At 44.4% G+C, this 23,554-nt stretch overlaps 1 protein-coding gene across 1 annotated transcript in view; it reads right to left on the bottom strand.

The window, feature by feature from the left end:
- The window catches only part of RIGI (RNA sensor RIG-I), a 45,576-nt gene that overhangs the window by 11,055 nt on the left and 10,967 nt on the right, over positions 1-23,554 (bottom strand). Inside the window, exons 2-14 of the mRNA XM_084775630.1 lie at positions 22,231-22,365; positions 19,583-19,764; positions 18,557-18,704; positions 17,147-17,269; positions 15,475-15,582; positions 14,870-15,023; positions 13,461-13,719; positions 12,254-12,416; positions 10,641-10,745; positions 6,093-6,250; positions 5,073-5,208; positions 2,535-2,683; positions 1,301-1,391 (exon numbers count right to left, since the gene is read on the bottom strand). Of these exons, the coding sequence (XP_084631756.1) occupies positions 1,301-1,391; positions 2,535-2,683; positions 5,073-5,208; positions 6,093-6,250; positions 10,641-10,745; positions 12,254-12,416; positions 13,461-13,719; positions 14,870-15,023; positions 15,475-15,582; positions 17,147-17,269; positions 18,557-18,704; positions 19,583-19,764; positions 22,231-22,365 (1,911 nt within the window). The remainder of the gene's footprint in view (positions 1-1,300; positions 1,392-2,534; positions 2,684-5,072; positions 5,209-6,092; positions 6,251-10,640; positions 10,746-12,253; positions 12,417-13,460; positions 13,720-14,869; positions 15,024-15,474; positions 15,583-17,146; positions 17,270-18,556; positions 18,705-19,582; positions 19,765-22,230; positions 22,366-23,554) is intronic.

The raw sequence follows: 23,554 nt of genomic DNA on the forward strand, positions 1-23,554 counted from the left end.
TGAGTGGATGGATGGATGGATAGATGGATGGATGGGTGGATTTATGCATGCATGGGTGAACAGATAAAATATTATCTGAGTGTCTATTCGTAGGTCAGTACAAGGTTTGAAAGTCAAGTCAGATTCATGCTGAAGAGGTGGCAGTGAACTTTGAAATCCAGCCACATTATGCTAGTGTTCGACCGGACACAAATCAAAATGTCTGTTTTGTTTTTCAAGACAGGGTGTCTCTGTGTAGCCTTGGCTGTCCTAGACTCACTTTATAGACTAGGCTGGCCTGGAACTCATAGCAATTCACCTGCCTCTGCCTCCAGAGTGATGGGATTAAAGGCGTGTGCCACTGCCCGGCAGAAACTACACTTTCAAAACTTGGATCCGCTCTGTATTTATGAGATCAGGAGCTCCCACGTGGGAAAAGTACAAGAACAAGGACTGAGGCCTGGGAGAGCATGTGGGATATGAGTCAGGGCAAAGCTGTGATGAGAACAGCCACACAGGACTCTTCCAGGACCTGAGAGCCTTCCACCTTACACCACACTAGCTGGAGTTCATGGTTGCCTACACTGGTTTTTGGTTTGGTTTGGGTGGGGGGTTTTTTGTTCTTTTTGTTTTTGTTTGTTTTGGGTTTTCGAGATTGTTTTTCTCTATGTAACAGCCCTGGCTGTCCTGGATTCACTTTGTAGACCAGGCTGGCCTCGAACTCACAAAGATCCACCTGCCTCTGCATCCATAGTTGGATGGCTGGGAAAGGAGTCTGCAGACATGGTCACGATCCCTAATCAGGGGATGTTGAGTTACCTGAGAAGTGAGTTCATCTATGTGGGCCTGACCTACTCTCGTGACCTTTTGGAAAGAGGGCTTAGGCCTTCCTTGAGTTCAGAGCAATTCCTGTGTTAGGGGTTCCAAGCTGTTCTTGGTCTCTTCTTCAGACTAACTGCTCTACAGGCTTCAGACTTGCATGGCCAGCCTAACTGTGTGTTCCTTTCCAAGAAATCTCTGTGCACTGTACACTGATATAAATACACAACCAGGCATGATGGCACATGCCTTTAATCCCAGCACAGGAGGCAGAGGCAGGAGGATCTCTGTGAGTTCGAGGCCAGCCTGGTCTATAGAGAAAGTTCCAAGAAAGCCAGGGCTACACAGAGAAACCCTATCTCAAAACCACATCATACATATGTATGATCTCCTCATAGCTTTATTTCTCTGGTTGAACACTGATACAAGCACTAAAATAATGTAATATGGTGTACATTTTATATACTTAGTATATTAAACGTAATTTGATAGACATAAATACCCGTTCCCTGGTTTGTTTTGCCACGTCCAGTCAATATGCCAGGCTTTAGAAAGCTAAGTGCAGGATTTTCTTCAATCCATTTCTTTAAAGCCTAAAAGGGAAAGGCAACAGCCAGGTGGGCATTACTTGTAAGCTTTAAACCTTGCATTAATTCCACATATTGAATCTAGGTGCAAAAAGAAAATAAAAGATTCAAATAGATTTCAGAGTGATGAACCTTAAATTCCAAACAACAATCCTGCTCAAAAATGTACACAGGAGACAACGAAATGTGGCTTTAAAAACTTTAAAAAAAAAATGGAGTATTACATCGCTCCATTTCAAGCCTATTAAAAAACTACAATGCTCAAAACTATGGGACGGATTCAAAATTTGATGTTCAGATCAAAGCAATAAGAAACAAGAATAAATCCACCCAAATATAGTCAAGTGGGTTTTTTTGTTGTTGTTGTTACAAAATTCAATTGTCTTGTCAACAGACAATAGGACATACAAATGCAAATGAAAAACAGCTATACTCACTGTATATATCATAAACTTCTAGATGACAACAGAGATAATGCTGTGACTTTAAACTCCCAGCCAAATCCAGAAGCACAGACTTAAAACATTCAGTGTGTGGAGACATAATTAATTAAAAAGCAGGCTGCGGGCCAGCAGAAAACACTTCAAATTGCCTGTGTCACAGAGAACTTTTATTTTTGCCAGCCTACAAAAAGAATCTTAAAAACTTAACAATAAGATAGTAGTCTTTTTTTTTTTTCAGAACTAGGGATTAAACATATGCATGCTGGGCTTGACATTGAGCTGTGTCTCCAGTCCATGGCCCAATTTCAAAATTGCTTTTAAAAATCAAAATAAATAAAAATTTTAATGTTGGTACCAAGATAACTACTATGCATATAAGATGTTCAAGCATATTAGTCATTAATCAAAACCTACAGGGTGGCTGGAAATGAAAATTTTAGTGAAAAGTCTTAAAAATAATGCAATGATTTACTCTATAGTGTCAAGACTTTTATAACTGTGGGTAAATAAAACAATGACATATTGGTGTGAGAATAAACCATCAGAACAGGCCCACACAATGTATGGATACTGGGTTAGAAACCAGTGAGAAAAGGGCAACCCTTTCAATAAAGTAGGGCTAATCACACACACACACACACACACACACACACACACACACACACACACACACACACACACACGCAGGCACACACACAAGGCTTACATCCACAAGTGCTCTGGTTTTCACGAAGAGGATGGTCTTGGTTTCCGGCTTTAAGTGGTATTCCTCTTGTAAGATCAAGTAGAGGTCTCTGAGTTTCGGGTTCTCATTGCTAGGATCCGTGGAAACCATCTCTAGTTCTTCCAGCTTTTCTGCAAATGGACAGCATTTTGCAAAAGTCTTATAAATAGTAACGCTTTCAAACAAACTGTAACCTTCTATTTCAGACAGTTAACCTGTCCGTTGTTGACCAGAAATCTGAGAAGGAGACACTAATTTCAACTGGTGTCTCCCTTTAGAAAAGGAGTTCAGCAATACGAGGCGCACAGGTCTTTGGCACAGGAATCTACAGCTGGGGGTTTGGCTCATAGTTCTATTTCGAAAACTGTGGAGAGGATTCCAAAGACAGCCAGGGAGATTGCTGAGACTATGAAAGAAATACAGAAAACAGCCTAAGCACCGAGTGCTGAGAAGCCGCTCAGCAGCTCTCAGGCCATCCAGCTGATGCAAATACACGGTTGCTATTAAAGTTAAAGTTACATATACCTGCTGATATGGATTTTTTTTAACTTTTATTTTTGCTTTAAGACAGGGTTTCTTTGTGTAACCCCGGCTGTCCTGGAACTCACTCTGTAGACCAGGCTGGCCTTGAACTCATAGAGATCCACCTGCCTCTGCCTCCTGAGTGCTGGGATTAAAGGTGTGCGCCACCACCATTCAGCCTTCAAAAAGGTACTTTAAGTTAAAAACTGAAGCACAGGATATCTTATCTTTTTTTTTTTTAAATGTGTATATGTGCATGGGAGCACACACTCAATGATGGTCAAACCAGGTCAAACCGGATTATGATCATCAATTGCTAAGTTCTTGAGACTTATGGGACCTGGTTTTAAATATAAACATTACTAAAAATTCAACTCGGTATCCTTGCAGCTTAATACTAAAAACAAACATAACAAAGGGCCATGCTTGTTAATTTCCTAATTCATTTTATTACATTTTGCCATTATTTATGATCTTGAGTTGTATATATATATATATATATATATATATATATATATATATATATATATATATAATAATGTCTTCTATAGTTGTATGTATAGTACAAATGTTAGCATGCGTCACTGCTCAGTTTGGCAAGTTCAATGACATGTTTGTGGTTGGAAATTGATGCTAGTGGAAGATCTGTACCACGGAATGGTACGCTTTCTTCATCCCTTGTTGGCAGTCCAGACTTTGTAAAACACTAATCATAGAATGCAGATTAAATTTAGCTATTATTTATGAGTCATGTACAATGCAGAAATGTCCTGCCCATGTTTGAAAACTGTTATCTAGCTCATAAAAAAGTTGCTCACATCATTGAGAAATCAGCTAAGTTCTCTGTTGTTGGATTTGTTCTTACTCCTAGCGCTAAGAGAAAATAGAGCTGCCATCCATTTCAAAACTACATTTTTGGTAATTGCTATGGGTGGCTATGGGCACAAGGGGCCTGCAAAGACCACCAAAAGCGTTCTGTGGGACACAAATAGCTAAAAATAGTTTACAGTGAAGAATTCCATGTTTATTATTTGTCTGTTGTGTGTTATGGTATCCCCTATACCAGTAAAATATATAATAAACATACGCACATATATGTATATATATTCCGCCCCCAGAGAATTCACTGTATATTTATAAGCACATCACACCACACGTGTGTATAGTAAATAATTTAGTAAACAAAAAAGTTATTAATAGTGATTGCTTCTAGGAAATGTAATTTGAAAGAAGTAAGAAAACATTTTCCACTTACTGTCTTCCCATATTTGGAGTATAATATAAGGATAGTATGCCATTTTTCTCATTATTAGAAGTATATATAGTCAGGCCATGGTGGTGCATACCTTTAATCCTAGCACTCTGGAGGCAGAGGTAGGTGGATCTCTGTGTGTTCGAGGCCAGCCTTGTCTACAAAGCAAGTCCAGGACAGGCAAGGCTACACAGAGAGACCCTGTCTTAAAAAAAAAAAAGGAAAGGAAAGGAAAGGAAAGAAAGAAAGAAAGAAAGAAAGAAAGAAAGAAAGAAAGAAAGAAAGAGAAAGAAAGAAAGAAAGAAAGAAAGAAAAGACATATACAGAAAGCATAATCTTAACATCATCAGAAACACGTGTTGGTGTTATTAAACCTTTCTAAATTGCTGACTTAATCAGAATGCCACTACCTATTAACTGTGGAAAGCACCTTTTTCAGATCCCACAGTTTTCCTTTTTCTCAAGTGAAAAATGGGATAAGCAGCAGATGTGTTCACAGGTATTAGACTTCTCTGAAGCCAAACCCCCTGTGGTTTTCAGTTGGTTGGCTTTAAGGCACTGTCAGGGTTTCATTTGTGGTGCTGGGGATTTCATCCATGTGAGGTCATGCTACATCACAGCCCCTAAAATCCCTCATCTTAGCACAGCACAACAGCCTGAGCATCAGCAAATAAACATACGCTAAAAGTATGATGTGTACGGTGCCGCTTAAGCCACCGGACTCCGTCCTCGGAAATCACCCTCACCTTCAAACCTCTGCGTGAGATCTTGCTCAGTCTCATCAAATGCTGCTTCTCGGACATCGTGGAAGAAGGCTTTGAGGTAATTTAGGGCATCTTTCATCTGTGCATCCTCACTGATGATGAGAGCATCGTTGTATTTCTGTTTGAAATGAAAAGTGGTTCTCAATACGTTTCTGAGGTCCCACATGTTCACTTCACTGAAGTCGAACTTGCTGTCCTTAGCACAAAACTGGTTTCAAGAAAAATATTTCTGATATAGTACAGGTGAGTTTTTAAAGGTGAGTGGTCCTTAGTGGGGCTACAATCAAAACCTCTGAACCAAAAGCTGGTTTCTATTTTTGTCTCCGTTAGCCAGAAGTTTAATTAAGTAGGTTCACTTTGGATTATAAAATCCCACCTTGGGATAGAAAAAGAAATGGCACATCATAAGAAACAATGACAAAAGCAAATCAGCTTTGACATCCCCTTAAATTCCAAGTCATACCTAAAGCGTACATGTGCCTTTCAAAGTAATGGCCCACCTATGCTGAAGGTCCACTGAGCATCAAAATCCCACAAGCATGTGCTCGGCATAAGTCTGTAGATATTTCCCATAATGTAACAGACAGAGGTGGCGGCTGTCATAGCCATTCCTTCCTTCTGTGTTAACCAGAGGCCCCGGGGTTCTAATATGTGTCTTTAACAAAGTTAAGACCACACAAGCCTCAGAATGTGCCAACAGGAGCCACTTCTTGAACTCAGCTAGACGGTGGCCACCAATCACAAATCTAGAACAGCAGTGTTTGATCATCACCCAATTTTCTCCAGCCCCACCCACCCATGGGGCAGAGCTAGAGGCATGACCCAAAGCCCTGAGCCTCTCTTCCAGGGTGGGGACTTGCTGTTAAATTTCAGAAAACAAATGAAGCCGGTGATGACTTTTCAGAAAGGTTCCTTATTGAGCTCTTGGGCCTGAGGAGAAGCTAATGTCGCCCCAGGAGACACTGCAGTGATGCAGACACGCCACTCAGAGCAGCGCTGTACCCGCAAATGTGATGTGTACAGAAAGAGCGCCTTGCAGATCCTGCTCTCCTCTTCTTTGTCATTCATCTGAAACACGGTGCACGCTTTGTGGACTGCGACAATCCACTGTTCATACTTCTGGGTGCCAAATTCTCTATTTTGAATTTGAAAAAACCTCCCTAGAGAGTAAAAATAAATAAATAAAAGATGTGTAAGCACTAGTTCTAACATGCCTCATCCTCTAATTTTCTTTCGTGTTCATTATAAGTAAGATACGTATCCTAAAGTAGACTGAGTTTTCAGCAGAGAGAGAGAGAGAGAGAGAGAGAGAATGAATAATAAAATGATCATTTACTAAATGAATCAAAATCAAAGTTCATAATTGCATTTAATCTTTTCTAATTCCACGAGGTCAATATTTTCCTTTAAAAAGAAGAAATGGGTCCAGAAAGACTGAGTAAGGAGCTGGAGAGATGGCCCAGTGGTTAGGCTCTTGCAGAAGACCCAAGTTCAGTTCCCTGCCTCACACTGGGTGGCTTCCATCCACCTGTAACTGCCATTCCAGGGGACACAATGCCTTCTTCTGGCCCCTTTGGCCACAGCACTCCTCCCAGTACAGTCACATATGCATACACATAAAGTTTTAAATACATAAGTCTTTTGTAAAAGGAAAACTAAGCAATTTGCCCAGTGTCACATAGCTCATATTGTGTGGGTAAAGCAAGAATTCAAACACAGCTCTGTGGTGTCTTTAAGTTCTGATGGGTTAGAGGGCTGAGAGCCAAAGTAGTTCAGAAATGAAACAGTGAAGGAGGAAGAGGAAAAGAAGGAGAAAAACAGCAACAACTTTGCCTTTCAAAATGAGGCAGCTATCGACAGTTACTGCACTGTGTGTGTCTCAAGAAGCCCAGGACACTTCATCTTTTCATCTCTCCCATTCTGGCATGCCCCTCAGAGTAAAATCCAACAAATTCAAAAATCTAACAGTAAGGATACCATTAGAATAACGAGTTTCCAGAACTTCATCAGAGACAGGTATATATATATATATACACACACACATGGGAGAGCCAGGAACCATCCCAGCCTGCTCTGCTCTGCTGTGAGGCCAGGACATGTGATCTCAGAGCACCCAGCACAGAGCAGAGCTCAGACACGGTTGTCCTGGATGCCTCTGTGTGGTGCACACATGGAAGCTAAGCCTCAGCTGCTTGGTTCAAACATGTAGGGTCCACTGTGACTCAGATACTGACGGAGGATACCAGTGTGGGCAGAGGTGAAAAGAGGAAGTGGAAAGAGCCACAGCGGCTTGGTCTAGTAGTTTAGTGTCCTGGGCTTCTTGAGACAAGCACAGTACAGTAAAATTCAAAGACAAGAAATGCATTTATACCTTAAATGCTTCCCCCTACCGATTCATTTTCAGTAACAGAACAAAAGATGGTACCAACAAGTAGCCGTGGCAAGCTCTTCCCTACTTTCACCCATGGCCAGGGTCTCAGATATATTGCCTAGGCTGGCCTCAGATGCACAACCTTGGTAGACCCAGCCTCCCTGCTGCAGGGATGACAGATGGTGCCACCACACCCAGCTCACAGTGAGATGCTTCCCCAGGCCCAGAAAAAAAATGAGACAACTATTTACAGTTACTCAACGTGGGGAGGTGGGGAAATATTCCAAAGTATGGATGTTAGCTACAGTAAGAGGAATAAAAAAGTAAAAGTCACACAATTCCATCTCCGTCTGTCCGTTCATTCACCACGTTAGCCAGACTGTGACATCTGGTTCCCAGCTGGTTTCCCTACCACCTGCCCTACAGAGAGTTCCTAAAACTGTACAAGAGAGAGCATGCTACCCCACTACTTCAGGGTCATTAGCGGGTTCATTATCCAAACTCCTCCCCTAGCACTGTGCCTTAACTACTACTATTTAAGAGTCTCCTGGATTCTCATGTGGCAAAAGGCTGGTCCTCAGTGTGGTGAGGTTAGGAGGTGGTGACACAGTCAAGAAGTGAGGACAGTGAGAAGGTGGTAGGCCATTGGGGATTGCTCTTGGAAGGGATTAGTGGTGCTCTAGTGGTGCTCCAGTGATGACGCACATCTTGGGAAGAGGAAGCAGGAGGTCCCAGTTCAAGGTTAGCCTTGCAGAGATTCTGTCTCAAAATAGCTCTATCCCAAGACCTAGCTTTACCACTCCTGGGCAGATACCCAAAAGATGTTCCACCATACAACAAGGACATTTGCTCAACTATGTTGACAGCAGCTTTATTCATAATAGCCAGAAACTGGAAACAATCTAGATGTCCCTCAAGAGAAGAACGGATTAAAAAAAACTATGGTACATTCACACAACGTAATACTACTCAGCTATGAAAATCAAGAAAATTATGCAATCTGCAGGCAAATGGATGGAACCAAAAAAGATCATCCTGAGTGAGGTAACCCAGATCCAGAAAGATACACATGGCGCGTACTTATTTATATGAAGATATTAGCCATTTAGTACAGGGCAACCATGTTACAATTCACAGATCCAAAGAAGGTAAGTTACAAGGGAGGATGCTTGACTCTCACTCAGAAGGCGAAACAGAATAGACAGCAGAAGTGGTTGAACAGAGGGAACAGGACAAAAGGAGTGCTGAGAGAAATGGTCAGGTGTGGGGAGAATAGGGAGAGGAGAACAGAGGGCTCCCGGAGAGAAGAGAAGCCATGGGCAGAGCATCTCTGAGACAAGCTGGGGACCATTACAGGGTGGGCTCCTGGGAGGACATGGGGGTGACGCTAGCTGCAACCCCTAGTAGTGGGGGCCATGGAGACTGAAGAGGCCACCCTCTAATGAGACAGGACTCCTGGCAGAGGGAGGGGAACACCAACCCACCCACAAATTCTTCTACCAAAAATTGAACCCTGGGGTTGGAGAGATGGCTCAGTGGTTAAGAGCACCACCTGCTCTTCCAAAGGTACTGAGTTCAATTCCCAGCAACCACTTGGTGGTTCATAACCATCTATAATGTGATCTGATGCCCTCTTCTGGCCTACGGGTGTACATGCAGACAGAACATTGTATACATAATAATAATAAAAACAACAACAACAAAAATTAAACCCTGCCTACAAGATGTGCAGGAATAAAGACAGACCAGAGATTGAGGGAACATCCAACCAATGCCTGGCCCAACCTGAGACCCATACCATGGGAGAGGTAGCCCCTGACATGATTAATGACACTCTGCTCACAGACAGGAGTCTAGCATAGTTGTCCTTTCAGAGACTCCACCCAGCAACAGGTCAAAACAGATGCTGAGACTCACAGCCAAACATTGGGCAGAGCGCAGGGAGCCTTTGTGAAAGAGTGGGAAGAAGGATAGAAGGACCCAGAGGAGACAGAAGTTCCACAAGACCAACAGAGCCAACTAACCTGGGCCTGGGAGGAGGAGTGGGTGGCTAATGGAGACTGAAGCATCAACCAAGGACCATGCATGGGCGGGACCTAGGGCCCTACACACATGTACCTGATGGGCAGCTCGGTCTTCATGTGGGTCCCCTAGTAAGGGGAATGAGGGCTATCTCTGACAAGGACTCTGTTGTCTGCTTTTTGATAACATCCCGCCTGGTGGGGCTGCCTCACCAGGAAAGAGGATGCGCTCAATCCGGGTGTAACTTGATGTGCTGGGGTGGGTTGGTTGAGGGGGGCTCCCCTTTTCTGAGGGGTAGGGAAGAGGGATGGGGGAAATAGGGAGGAAGGAGGGGAAGGAAAGGAGGGAGCGGGCTATAATTGGGATATAAAATGAATAAATAAATAATTAAAACTTTAAAAATAGAAATAAAAAGAAATGAAGGAAGGAAATTTAGATGATTTAAAGACAGTATTTTTCAAGTATTTGTGTCCAGATGGATCTTCTTTGTATCTAAAAAGAAAAAAAGCAAGAGAGAATGAAAGAATTCTCATCAGGCTTCTAAATAACCTGGAATGAGGAGAGTCTGCATCTGGACCAGGCATGGTGGCACATGCCAGCGACCCTAGGACCCAAAAGGCTGAAGCCAAAGGGTTTCTGCAAGGTCAAAGCCAGCCAGGGGTACAGAACAAGACCCTGTCTCAAAACGGCTAGAAAAGTGGGGGCTAGAGAGACAGCTCAGTGGTTAAGAGCACCAGCTATCCTTCCAGAGGACGTGGGTTCAAGTCCCGGCAGATGTGGCAGCTCGCAGGTGTCTGTAACACCAGCTCTAGGGGATCTGACACCCTCTTCACACACGCGGTGCTCACACATGCATGCAGACCAAAACACTTAATCACAGAATATAAAAATAAATCCTTTTTAAAAGGACTAGAGAAAAGAAGGAAGCAGAAAAAAGAATGAAGAGATAAAGAAAAGAGAGGGAGGGAGGGAGGAAGGGAGGGAGAGGGAGGGAGGGAGGGAGGGAGGGAGGATACATGAGATGACCCAGTGCACATCTGGATACAAGCTCATCACGGAACTAGAAAGACACTAACGAGCAATATACGAATACCCCGAAATGGAAGGAACACAGATACAGAACGAGATTTATCGCAAACAACTCCACACTGACTCACCAAGCTCCTGGGAAACATTCTTTGCCAGCTTTTCTGTCTCCTTCATCAGCTGAGATATGATGGATTTAAATGTGTTCGTAGTCCGTGACTCCACTTTCCTGGAAACTAGGGTCAAAGGAACGTGAGTAGTTTGAAGGAAGCCATTTCCAAATCCTCCTCTGCCCATGACACATCCCCTAAAGCGACAGGCTCCAAGCTCACTAGTAAGTGGCCCAAATCACAGCAGATGCTCAAAAGCCTTGAAAAACGCTTCCTGCACTCGCTGAGCCTGGTGTCTCTCCTAGCCGAGTGTACCCCAGCTTCTCAGGGGAGCGTTTCTGGTGCCTCTCCTCTCACAGGTCTGGCAGCCCCACTCCCCTGCTTTGCTGTTGTTGTGCACACCTGTGGGCCCCCTGGAGCACTCCTATTGACCTTACCCTAGTCTGTACCATTCGTGTTTGTGTACTTTGGGCAGAAAAAGAACTGCTTTGGCCACCTGCCATGCTTTAGGGATACTTGACAAGGGCCACCCTGTACTGCACATCTTAGAGAAAACTGGTGCTTAAACTCCGCCCATCAGAGTCCTGCAAGGCAGGTGGCAAGTGGCAGGCAAGGCATCTCCCAGCAAGGGGAAGTCTCTGTGTGGTGGCTGCTGTAAAATAAACACGCGAGGAGGAAGGCAGCCATTCAGGAAGCACAGCTGGGACACAGGCTCAGCACGTGGAGGGCTTGCAGAGCCAGAGGAAGCAACAGAGCTGGCTTCACAAGACTTAGGAGTAGTTGATGGATGGAGCTCAAAGGGCTCAGATAGTAGAGAAGTCCACGAGTGTTTGCTAATGGGGGTGAGGGGGCACCTTCCTCATGCTCTCTCCACGGGGAGGCTCCCAGAAAGCAACACTGCCATGACCTCCCACTCCGCGGTACCCGCTCTGCCACCGACTCACAGGGTCGGTGCCCAGGTTAAGACGAAGCCGTGCAGAACTGCTTTTCCTCCCTGCTCACGCGGCTAGCTAATAATTAATAATCTCGTTTTTAAAAACATGTCCGGTCTTTTGATGTACCAGAGCCATACAGGAACAAGACACTCCCACAGTAACTGCCAAAGGCACGGAGCACAGAGGCCCGACACAGCCACTAGCTACCAAACAGCTTACATTTTTTTTAATGCTTTATTTGTTTACTATTATTATACAGTGTTCTGCTTCCATGTACACCTGCACAGTAGAAGAGGCCATCAGATCACATTATAGTTGGTTATGAGCCACCATACGGTCGAACTCAGGGCCTCTGGAAGAGCAGGCGACACTCTTAACCTCTGAGCCCATCTCTCTAGCCCCCGAGGCACTTATATTTTCTCACTACCTCCTTGGCTCTGTTGCTGGTGCCTAGGGAAGGGTTTTAGAGAGAAAGGACAGGGATGTTTGTCCCTTTCAGGCTACCGTTGAGACTCATCCATAGCTAGTCAAAGGAGGTTGATTAGGGAGAAAGATAGGAAATGTGGCTATTTCTGCAGTTTGGAGTTAAAAATGCCTTTGCCAAACAAATACAACATCAAAGCTCAACCACTGTCTCTGAAGTAGGGGAAACAGAGGGTTCCACATTCCCAAGGGGTGCGTTGCTGAACCCCCACTTACTTTTCTGGGGCTTATAAACCACCTGCTCCAGTTCTTCCACGTTGTCTCTGACTGTGGAGATGACTGACGCGTCAAGGGCAGCGCAGAGTTTGCAGATATGTAACACGGCTTCGTCGACGGTCTTGGCGTCTCCCACACCCACGGAGGCAGTCAGCCCAATGACCTGTAAGGAGCACCCCAACGCTGGCTCTCTGACATGCTCCAGCATGTGAGGAGCACAGAGGCCCCCGAAGCGCAGCTCTAAAATAGATCTTAGCATCCAACGCTTAATCGGTGTAAGAACCGAGAGGAAACCTCTTCCAGGCAGGGCTACTCTGTTCTTCATCTCCATGTCTGCTACTAGGGAGGCAAACATCACCATGGGAACGAAAAGGACCGGCACGTCTGTTCCAACCCCATCCATGCCACATTCACGCTGTGTGCTTGGACAAGCGCCTTCGACAATCGGTGGAGTTGGGAAACGGGCATCCCAAACAAGAACTGTGTAGATTCAACAAGACAACTTCCTTCAGCAGTCAACAAAACCCAACAATTAGCTCACCCATAGGAAATCTGTTTACTACCAACAGCGCTTGAGAAAACAAGCCATGGGCCCTATGCTAGATGTCCTTTCACTTGTACTTCCTGAGTGGGCAATTGTGGGAGCTAAAGAGTTGCATACAATTTGTGGTTTACAGGTTGCACGTCTGTGAATTCATACAACCCTGGTTCCAAAAATATTCTTTGAAGCCTCATAAGTACTAAACACGTATAAACTTCCCACCTACATTCCGTAAACAATACAGTGTAAGAACTATTTACATAAATTTTATATTATGAGGGAGGAATGGGAGGATACAAGCGATGGGATAACCATGGAGATGTAATATGAATGAATTAATAAAATAAAATTTTAAAATGTTTATATTATGGTGTACAATATTATTAGTAACCTAGAGATGATTTACAGTATGTAGGAGGAAAGCATATAGATTATATATGTAAGTGGAGGGGACTTCAGCTGCCTAGATTTTGGGTTCTGTGAGGGATATCCACCTCGGATGCCAAGGGAAAAATGCCTGTCAAATGAATGAACCAGAAGTGAACAGAGAGTTGTAACCAATGGAGCTGGACCTGAGGAGAGAGCTCGTATGTGGCCACGAACGAGAAACTAGATGGGATTCTGGAAGAGCATGGCTCTTCTTAGCAATCGCCTGACAGGAAGTACCTGAGGCAGTGGGTCAGCCGACCCTCCAAATTTCTGATCTAGGTATCTGAACATAATCTGGTTGTACGGGTGCTGTTTGCTGGTGTTGTGACACTCATCAAATATCATCAGAGTGAAGACAGACAGCGAGGAGATGGTCCTGTCGTTGAGACTGTTCACAAGGATCTGGGGCGTCAGGATGATGATGTCACTGTTTTCAATAATGAGCTCCATTGAGACATTTTCAGTTGTTGACCCAGAAATGCCCGCAATGCTGTACCTGAGAAACGACAGAAACTCCTTAGTGCCAACTGTGATGCGAACAAGGAGACAAAGATGAAATATCAGATCAGAGCAACAATGAATGAAGCTTCCCCCTGAGCCCAAAAGAATACAACTGGAGAGGGCCTTGAGCTTTCAGGTAGACCTGACACAAAGCCGGTGCTCAGAAAATGCAAGCTGGCTATAACTGATGACAGTATATGTATTCTTTCAAGTCATTAGGAGACAAATGATTCTTAAGAGAATAATATACAATGAAATGAAATGAAATAAAATAAAATAAAAGCATTAAGGATGACCAGTGAGGGGCTGGAGAGGTGGCTTGGTGGTTAAGAGCACTGGTTGCTTTTTCCCAAGTACGTGGATTCACATCGCAGCACCCACATGGCAGCTCACAACTGTCTATAACTTCCTTGAAGCAAAACACAAATGTAAATAAAATAAATTTTTTAAAAAATGATGACCAGTGATCTGGGCGTGGTAGCACACACCTTCAATCCCAGCACCTGGGAGGCAGAGGCAGGTGGATGGGTATGAGTTCAAGGCCAGCCTGGCCTACAAAGCAAGCCCAGGACAGCCAAGGCTACCCAGAGAAACCCTGTCTCAAAAAAAAAAAAAAATGTTATTCCTAAAGGAGTTACCTCTAAAAGCTAAGTCTATGGAAAGTTTCTTTCAATTATATCTTTTAAAAACACAAAAGAAGAGCCGGGCTCGCTGGCACACATCTGTGATTCCAGCACTCAGGAGGCAGAGACAGGCGGATCTCTGTGAATTTGAGGTCAGCCTGATCTGCAAAGCAAGTCCAGGACAGCCAAGGCTACACAGAGAAGCCCTCCCTCAATTAAAAAAACAACAGCACAGGGCAACCAAGCATGCCATTGTACACTGTAATCCCAATACCTGGAAGGTAGAAGGAAGAACACCATACCTTCTAGGCCAACCTCAGTTACACAGGCTGCATAGTACATTGGAGAATAGCTTGGGCTATGTGAAACCCTGTCTCAGAACAGAACAGAACAGAGCCACCAAAAACAACAACAACAACAACAACAACAACAACAACAAAAACCCAAACCAAACAAAGTATATTTGTTGCATGAAGCTAGGATTGAAAAAAAAAAAGCAGTTGGAATGATGATAATACATACCCAAGTCTTTCAAAATATCGTGAGAACACAGTCCTCTGCTGTTCATACACGGGAATTTGGTTAGCAAAAAAGGCCACTTTCCCCTTTTGTCCAGGTGGGAACTTTTTAAGATGATGTTCACATATAAGAAGCGACACAAAAGTTTTTCCACAACCTTTTAGTATGGAAGGAAAAAGAAACAGATAACCAATGTTAGACGTTTCTCTCAAATGGTACTTATTTTTGGCTTCTCTATCACCCTTGGGATACAAATAAACTAATCACTCACTTGCCCTAACAACGAGAGTTTAAGCTACGACTAAAACCCACCAACCTACTTCCCAGGTAACCTGCACTCAAGTAGCAAGAACCAAAAGCAAGCTAAAAAGGACATTCATCTTCCGTTGTCCATGTTTCTTACACACACACACACACACACACACACACACACACAGAGAGAGAGTGAGATAAACGACAGCTTTCCCAACAGCAAATATAACAGGGAAAAATTCCTCATTTGATCACAGCACCCAAAAGCTGCACTTTTTTTTTTACAGCACCCAAAAGTAAAAAAAAAAGCAAAGAGAAAATTATGTAAGCTTAAATTGTTACAGCAATTGACTTACCAGTAGGAGCACAGATTATTGTGTTTTTCCCTTTCTCAGCAGGCAGGGCAAGCTCCAGTTGGTAGTTTCTTGGCTTCAATGGGGTGTGCAAATAATGAGAAGATGCTTCTATAAGAAAGAAGGGACAAAGTTGCCAAACAGCTCCTGCTCTAAAAACTCAGGCGTTTGAGGATCTTGCTTCTAGTTAATTGTCCCACTTCCCCCTTGGATAGATAGGCTTGTCCCTCAGTGACAAAGAATCATTAGCAAGGAGGCGGGAAGGTGGGGGTAGGGGTGGTGAATTTTTTCTCTTAATCATTGAAACTTTATAAAGAAAAGGAAAGCAACAATGGCTTAATTCAGAGCAAAGCCACTTGAAACAAAGTGAGAACAGATCCCCAAAGACCCCTGAGGAAAACCAACTGTTAGCCTGGATTCTCAGAGCAACTTCTTAGTGAGGGAGAACCTTGCTGTGTCTTTCAGAACTCAGATGGTATTTTTTTTTCTCAGCCCAAACAGGGTTAGAGTGATTGGAGGCTTTATCTCAATAGCAGGTCAGCATACAAAATGTCAAGAGACAGAAAAAGGTGAAGTCATTTAGTATATCTAACCTTCCCACGGTAAAAAAAGAAACTTTCTAGAAGGTTAAAAAAAAAAATTGGCAGGTGGTGGTGGCCCATGCCTTTATCCTAGCACTTGGAAGGCAGAGGCAGGCGAATCTCTGTGAGTTCGAGGCCAGCCTGGTTTACAAAGCAAATCCAGGACAGCCAAGGCTACACAGAGAAACCCTGTCTGAAAAAAAAAAAATAGAAAAAAAAGAAGAAAATCACCTTTACTAAAAAGACATTTAAGGATCACTGTGTATCTGAAACATTTAAAGCAATCCATACTGTGTCACTCTGGAATGACAGGAACCTGTGTTGTTCAGTTACAGACACCACTTGCAAGGCATCTTTTTTTTTTAATGTTGTTCTAAATTATCACATTGTTCTTTTTATCACTATTCATCATTAATCTTATTTCCCTCCTGATACATTTTGATACAAATATTTTCTTATGGCATATCTTAAAACTTTCTGGGAAAAAAAAAAGCTTTCTGGTCTCTTGTTTCCGGGGCGGTGGGGATGAGATCAAGACAGAGTCCTGTGTCCTGGACTCACTTTGTAGACCAGGCTGGCCTCGAACTCACAGAGCTCCGCCTGCCTCTGCCTCCCTGAGTGCTGGGATTGCAGGTGTGCGCCACCACGCCTGGCCGCTTTCTGGTCTCTTTCTGATGAAATTTTATTTCAAGGAGCCTTCTCCGGCCACAGGGATCTTCACAGCACCACGTGTACAACAACAAGTTGCTGTGAAGCCCACACAGAGGCTGGCAAACAGCAGGCACATGGCCCACCTCATCCACTTGTCTGGCAGCCCTGGGATCTTGGGAGGAGACAGAGCAAGGGGCTCATAAGCAGAGGTATTCTTTTAGAGAGAGAAAGGACGCGCTGGCATGTCACAGACAGTAAGTCCTGGGATCACAGTTCAGATGAAGACTTGGACATAAGAGACAGGGAAAGTGATTCTGATGTGAAGTCTCTATTACCACACGCAAATTCTCTTTCATTCCTTGATCATCTTTCAAAAAACATTTTCAAAAGGCACCAAAGCATTGGAGAAACACCATTATGGAAAACAATAAATTGCCTGGTACCTGAAGGAAGACAGGGATTCTGACTGAGATCCTGACTTTCTGGCTCTTCCTGGATGAAAATCTGTATGCTGGACATCTCTGTTCCATCGTCTTCAACAGCCTTACTTTCAACCCTTTTGAAACCTTTATGAGACACAAACAAACAAATAAATAAAAGCTTAGACTCTTGATGGAATCTGATTGTGGTTTCGGTTGTGTTAGCCCCCAAAAGTCCCAACACTAAAAAAATATTTTTTTTTAAAAAATCTAAATTTCCACTGAGCTCTTACAACCGTGCCCTTGCACTTTCTTGACATTGTATTTACATTTGAAATGTATTTATTTATTTATTGTGTGTGTCACAGGTGACACAGCGAGCGTGTGGAGGGCAGAGGACATTCGGGGATTGGTTTTCTATCATGCAGGTCCTCAAGGTTGGCCTGGCGTCTTCAGGCTCAGCGACAGGAACCTTGTCCCCTGGGGCATCTCAGTGCTCCACCCCCTTCACCTTTTTTTGTTGTTGTTGTTTTTGGCTTTTCCAGACAGGGTCTCTCTGTGTAGCCATAGCTGTCCTAGAACTCGCTCTGTGGACCAGGTTGGCCTCCAACTCACAGAGATCCACCTGCCCCTACCTCCCGAGTGCTGGGACTAAAGGCGTGCACTACAACTGCCCGCCGTTTCACTTCTTAAAGCAACTGGAAGAAATCATTTTGAGCTTGAAGCTCAGTTTGGTATTTGAAATCCAGTGTCACTTAGAACGATGTGACTCAAAGTGTGGAACAAGTCACTTATTGTCAGTTTGCATCTTGAGCCTTCCCTACCGAGTGGCTCATGTCAATAACACTTGCAAAAGGTTTTCACTCCTAGGCACTGTAAAGCGACACTCACGATTTCACCTTTGACCAAACCCTGACCACAGATAGACAGTTTCTAGAATAATTTAGGGTCTAAAGAAACCTAGGTAAAAACTAGAACTAGAAACTGAAGTATTTATCAAACTCTGGTTTAAAGCAAGAAGTGGGGTTTCCAGAAGCCAAATCTGATTGGCTTCCCGACAGCAAACTCCTCCTCACCTACCCTGGCTCTGCTGCGCATGGCTTCCAGGCAAGAGAACCAACCACCGCCTATGACGCTCAAGCGTCCAGCCTCTACTCTGACAGGGAGGGAAGTCTTGCAGTTTGAACCTTTAGGTCAGCAGTTCTTATGCTATTTCTCTAATAACTTAAATTTGGGCCGGACGCCTTTATTTTTTGCTTCCCCAAACTCTCTCTGGGCTGGGCGGGCTAATTCCGTGGCCCGCAGCTTCCTCCGTCCCAGACAGAACTCAGCTCCCGCTGCCTGTTTCCTAGGGATGTGGCCCGCGGGCACCTGAAGGGAACAGTGTCGGGGCACAGCTCGGCGGGCGCAGAACTCTTTCTTGGAGCAGCGCACCTTTATCAACAATCCACAGTTCACTGAACCTGTTGTCTTCTTTCTCCAAGGCAAGCCTCAAAGCCTTGGGCCAGTTCTCCTTGTCAGACCTGAGAAGGCATTCGATCATCTTCTCCGCGCCTGCCATCATGCCTTTAGTGAAGCAGATCTGGGCGGGACAAAGGCAGCACACCGTCAGTCAGCTCAGCCTTCCCTCTTGTGAGCTTTTGCTGAAGGCCCGTCTACTCAAGTGTTGTGTGATGAAAATCACAGGCAAGTACACAGTTTAGTAGGTCCTAGCATCATTTTGCCCCGCCCGCCTTTCATCTTGGTCCTCTTCTAGGTGCTATCAATATGTCAAGCCAACCGTCCTCATCATCTGATCCTTACATCCATTAGCATCGGCAATCCCCCGGGCAAACAGTCAGCCCAGATGATAACTATTCACACTAAGGATACGTCAACAGGCAGAGCTGTTTGTAAACCTAACAACACAGCAGCAGGTTTGTTTGTTTGTTTGTTTGTTTTCAGAGCAGGTACACTGTGACTTTTATTTCTAATGATAACTGAAATGCACTGTGTATATATTATTATACATCAAGCTGAGATAGGCACCCGATGCATACTATCTCGTTTGACCCTAGCGGCATGTTAATAGGGTGCATTTTTCTTACGTCAGACATGAGAAACCCAGATGCTTAGAGAAGCTGAGCATCAGCTCAGGATCACAGCTCAGCTAAGTGGCTGAGAGCCTGAAACGAATGTAACTATGTCCCGGAGCCTTCCATAGTCTTCTTTTCATTGGCTGCACTGTTCAATGTGACTTGCATTCTCTAATCAGAGAAAACGCAATGGGCCGCCTCTAACTGCAGATAGGTTAACCTTCCACCAGCCTAACATAAAAACTACCCAATTCACATTTTAAAATGTCTTCTAGATTTGGAAGCTTACGGGTTCCTTTGAGGACCTAAAACAAGACAGAAAACGGGAGTGTTTCCAACGTGCCTCAGCACTTGTCTCTAAATATGGTACTTTGCATTACTTTACCTGTCTGATTTCTTCACATTCTTGATTAATTAAACATTCAGATATTTCAGGAAGGATATCTGTTGGGTTAATTCGGGCCTTAAATTCTGGCTGTAAGCGTCTTAAAAGTAATCTGTGTTCCTCCAACTTTTCAATTTTTTGAAAATCCCAACTTTTGATGGCCTCGTAAAGTCCACAGTAACCTGAAAAGAAAGAACAACAACAACAAAAAAAATGGGGATTTCTTAAATGAGTCCAACATAAAATGACTTGACGTCAGAATTAACCATTTGCAAACAGCATCAGTCACTGTACAGTCCGAGGAGCCAGGCCACATGGCCTACAGGTTGAAGGCTCGGTTCCCAGCTGGCCTTGCTCTTTAGAGGTGAGCCACAGCACGCGGGTGCGAGCATCATCACTGGCAGCACACTGAGCGCACACAGAAGGAGCGATGGAGAACTGTGGCCGCGCTGGAAGAAGTCAGTCACTGGAGATGTGCTTTGAAGGCCGAGTCTTGTCCCTGGCCCCTTCCCATTTGCCACCCGCGCACCAGGAAGTGCTGGTTTGCTTTACCACATGCTCTCCGCTGTGGTGTGCAGAAGCTACAGATAAATCCACATGGCTCTTGTTTTCTGCATTCTATATCCTCGGGCATTTAGTCATGGTAATGAAAGCCAACTAATACAGCTATTCATGGTTTTTCCAAAAAGGAAATATAATATGTATTTTTGGCCCCCAACACTTTAGGTTTTCTAAAAGCCATTATCTTTCAGGGTAAATTCCTAAGGACAGATATGACGCCTTGTATTTGACCTTAGTATAAAATCTTCAAAATGCCCCCCTCATGCATTTTAACAACAACCTGCAATTTACTTTTTAAAAACATTTATTTATTTTTACTTTATTTTATGTGTGTATATGTGCACCGTCAGTGTGTCTGGTGCCTGTGAAGAGCAGAAGTGGGTGCCTGATGCCGAGAACTGCAGTTACCAGTACTCGTGAACCACCATGTGAGTGCCGGGAACCAAACCTGGGTCCTCTGCAACAGTAGCCAGTGCTCTTAACCACGGAGCCGTCTTCTCCCTCCTCCGGGACCCTTGATTTACTTTTAAGTCAGTCAAATGCATTGTGCTTATCTTCTCAGGAGGAAACAGTAAAGGAGACAAGAGGAAATAGGAGCCTTACTTCCTGCCCCTGAAAAGTTTTCCTTTCCCATCACTCCAAGAAAAAAATTTAAGTCAGTGAACAAATAAAGGAGGAAAAATGACTTCCGACTAAAATAATCCAAGAATGTCTCACTCTAAGGTTCTTGGACAGAATCGCCCGGCCTGCCTGCCTTTGAGACCCATGTTTACTCATTCAGGAGCCTGGGAAGGCAATGATTTCCCTGCCCCCAGCCCCCCCACACCCCCCAATCCCCCTACCCTCCTAGCCCCCCAGCCCCATCCCACCCACCACCCACCCTTATATATCCAAGAAACTAAAACAATGAAAGTAGCTCCAGGAACAGAAAGATGGCTCGGTAGGTAAAATGCTCACCACACAAGCCTGAGGGCCTGGGTTCAATCCCCAGATCTCATGCAAAAAAGCCAGGCATAGCACTACAGCATGTGATCCCAGCCACTCTAACCAAAATGGTAAGCTCCGTCTTCAGTGAGAGACCCTGTCCCTTCACACCTATGGAGTCCCAGGACAGCCAGAGCTACACAAAGCAACACTGCCTCATAAAAATGAAGAACAGACAAAGAACCCAAACCTGCAAAGAATTAGACTGTTCCAGTACTGTATACACCTTCTGTTAATATGCTACATTTAATGCATCACCCCTTTGGATCTTGTCTGATAGTCACATGGCATTTGTCTGTTTCCATAACAACATAGGTTTATTTTGGTTCATGTGGATCTTTTGCTGTTGTTGTTGTGTTGTGTTTTGTGTTGTTTTGTTTTTCAAGACAGGGTTTCTCTGTGTTAATAGCCCTGGCTGTCCTAGAACTCTCTTTGTAGACCAGGCTGGCCTCGAACTCACAGAGACCAGCCTGCTTCTGCCTCTTGAGTGTTGGAATTAAAGGCGTGCGCCACCACACCCAGCTCATGCGGATCTGTACAGCTATTATGGTTAAGGAGTTTAAGATTTAGTACCACGTACCTGTAGTTCAGAAGGCTGCCATCCGCAGACAGGGCCACGAGGCCTCACTGCGGTATAATGCACCACTGGGTCAACACTATAAAACTCATTTACTCCTCGTCAAAGCTACTGGTGTTTTGATAATACTGTCACCCTTTCCACTGGCTGCAGTAATTCTTTAGGCTGGGTGTGGTGGCATATACCTTTATTCTCAGCGGATCTCTGTGAGTCTGAAGCCAGCCTCGTCTACAAAGAGAGTTCTAGGACAGCCAGGGCTACAAGAGAAGCACTGTCTTGGGGAAAACAAACAAACAAAAACAAAAACAAAAAATAAAAAACAAAAAAACCCAATAATTCTGTAGATTCCTTTGGATAGTTCGGTAAAGCATTCTATCATCTGCTTGAAAATAGCCTTTACTTTTTCTTAAACAAGGAGGCATAAACTACATACAAAACATATGAAATTAATCACCTTTTTCCTTTTCATCATCCTAACACAGCAGAGTAAAATACTCTGATTTGTGACTAAGAAGAAGGAACTAACCTGCGTGGTACAGGGCATCCAGAAAGCCCTGGAACCAGCCTTCTGTCCGCAGCTGCAGCAGGTACTGGAGGAACAGTGAGGCAGCCTCCATTGGGCCCTTGTTGCTCTTCTCAGCCTGAATGTACTGCATCTCGTCTGTGAAGAGAAGCAAGGATGGGAAAGCAGCCTGCAGAGCCGCTAGTCACTGGGAGATAAATACACCAGGCTCCCAGGGGCGGCTTTGTACTTCTGCTCAGCTCACACAAACTCAGGCCTTCTTACACTTCCTCCTTCCTCACAAAGACTTCTCCACAATCACCCTGGAACCTTATTGTTCTCAGCTTCTCATGAACCAGATATAGATATAGATATAGATATAGATATAGATATAGATATAGATATAGATCTATAGTCATGGTCACCTAGACACCCACCTGGCCTGGCTCTCTCAGTCAACCAGGTTTCTGAAGTGGTTTCTCCTCCTCACCCCCCTCCCTACATCCTGCTTTTAAAGTATATAAACAGCTTGAGAAAATAAAATTTTGTCAGCTTGATCAGATTCCTTGACTTGCTGTCCGTTCTTTGCGTCTCTTGTCACCCCCCCATTCTCTCCCTAGGGGTCCGAGAGTCTCAGTTGATTGTCCGGCGGGCCCCACCCCCACCCCAGACACCAGGCCTGCCTTCCCACGTGGGGCTGGGAGTCACAGCAAGCCACCGGACCAGAAGGAACTCTGGAGAGGCAGCGGACTCTGCTTGTTTGTCACCACACAGGGCCCCATCCTCTCCACAAGTTGTGTGCACGTTGCGAAAGAAGTGCACTTCTTCGGGACAGTTGAAAAAAAAAAACCAAAAAGTTCACCACAGTAAGCAGAAGTGAGCGGAGGGTGTTACAAAGAAGGAAAAGGGCTTCCTCTCGTTCAAAACTCTAAAGTGACTGCTGAGCTAAGAGGGTAAGGGTGTAAGCGGACACCCCATGACATCGGTAACAAGTACAGCGGATGCAGCAAGCAGTTTGAATTAAGAGTACATCTGTGGTCTTTTGTTTTGGGTCTTTTTGCTGAGAGAGTATAAAACACAGCAGCAAAGTGGGAGGAAGAGGAGTCAGAGAGACCAGTGAGACCGGGTGGCAGGAAACGCTAGCACTTGCTCGTTTCAAAATGGTATTCATCTTGAATACACATGCTACCTCCGTGCGTAGGGCATAACCGGACCTCTGTCCTACTAGAGCATCGCATATCCAAGTTTTCCCATAGCAGATTCCAAAGGAGAAGGCAGCTGCCAGTATGGTTTTCAGTTAGGAGATTAGGAGAGTGTGTGGAAACAGCAAGAAGAGAGAGGACCTTCT

The sequence above is a fragment of the Acomys minous genome (assembly GCF_964271855.1).
Source record: "Acomys minous genome assembly, chromosome: 1".
NCBI classification, from domain to species: Eukaryota; Metazoa; Chordata; class Mammalia; order Rodentia; family Muridae; genus Acomys; species Acomys minous.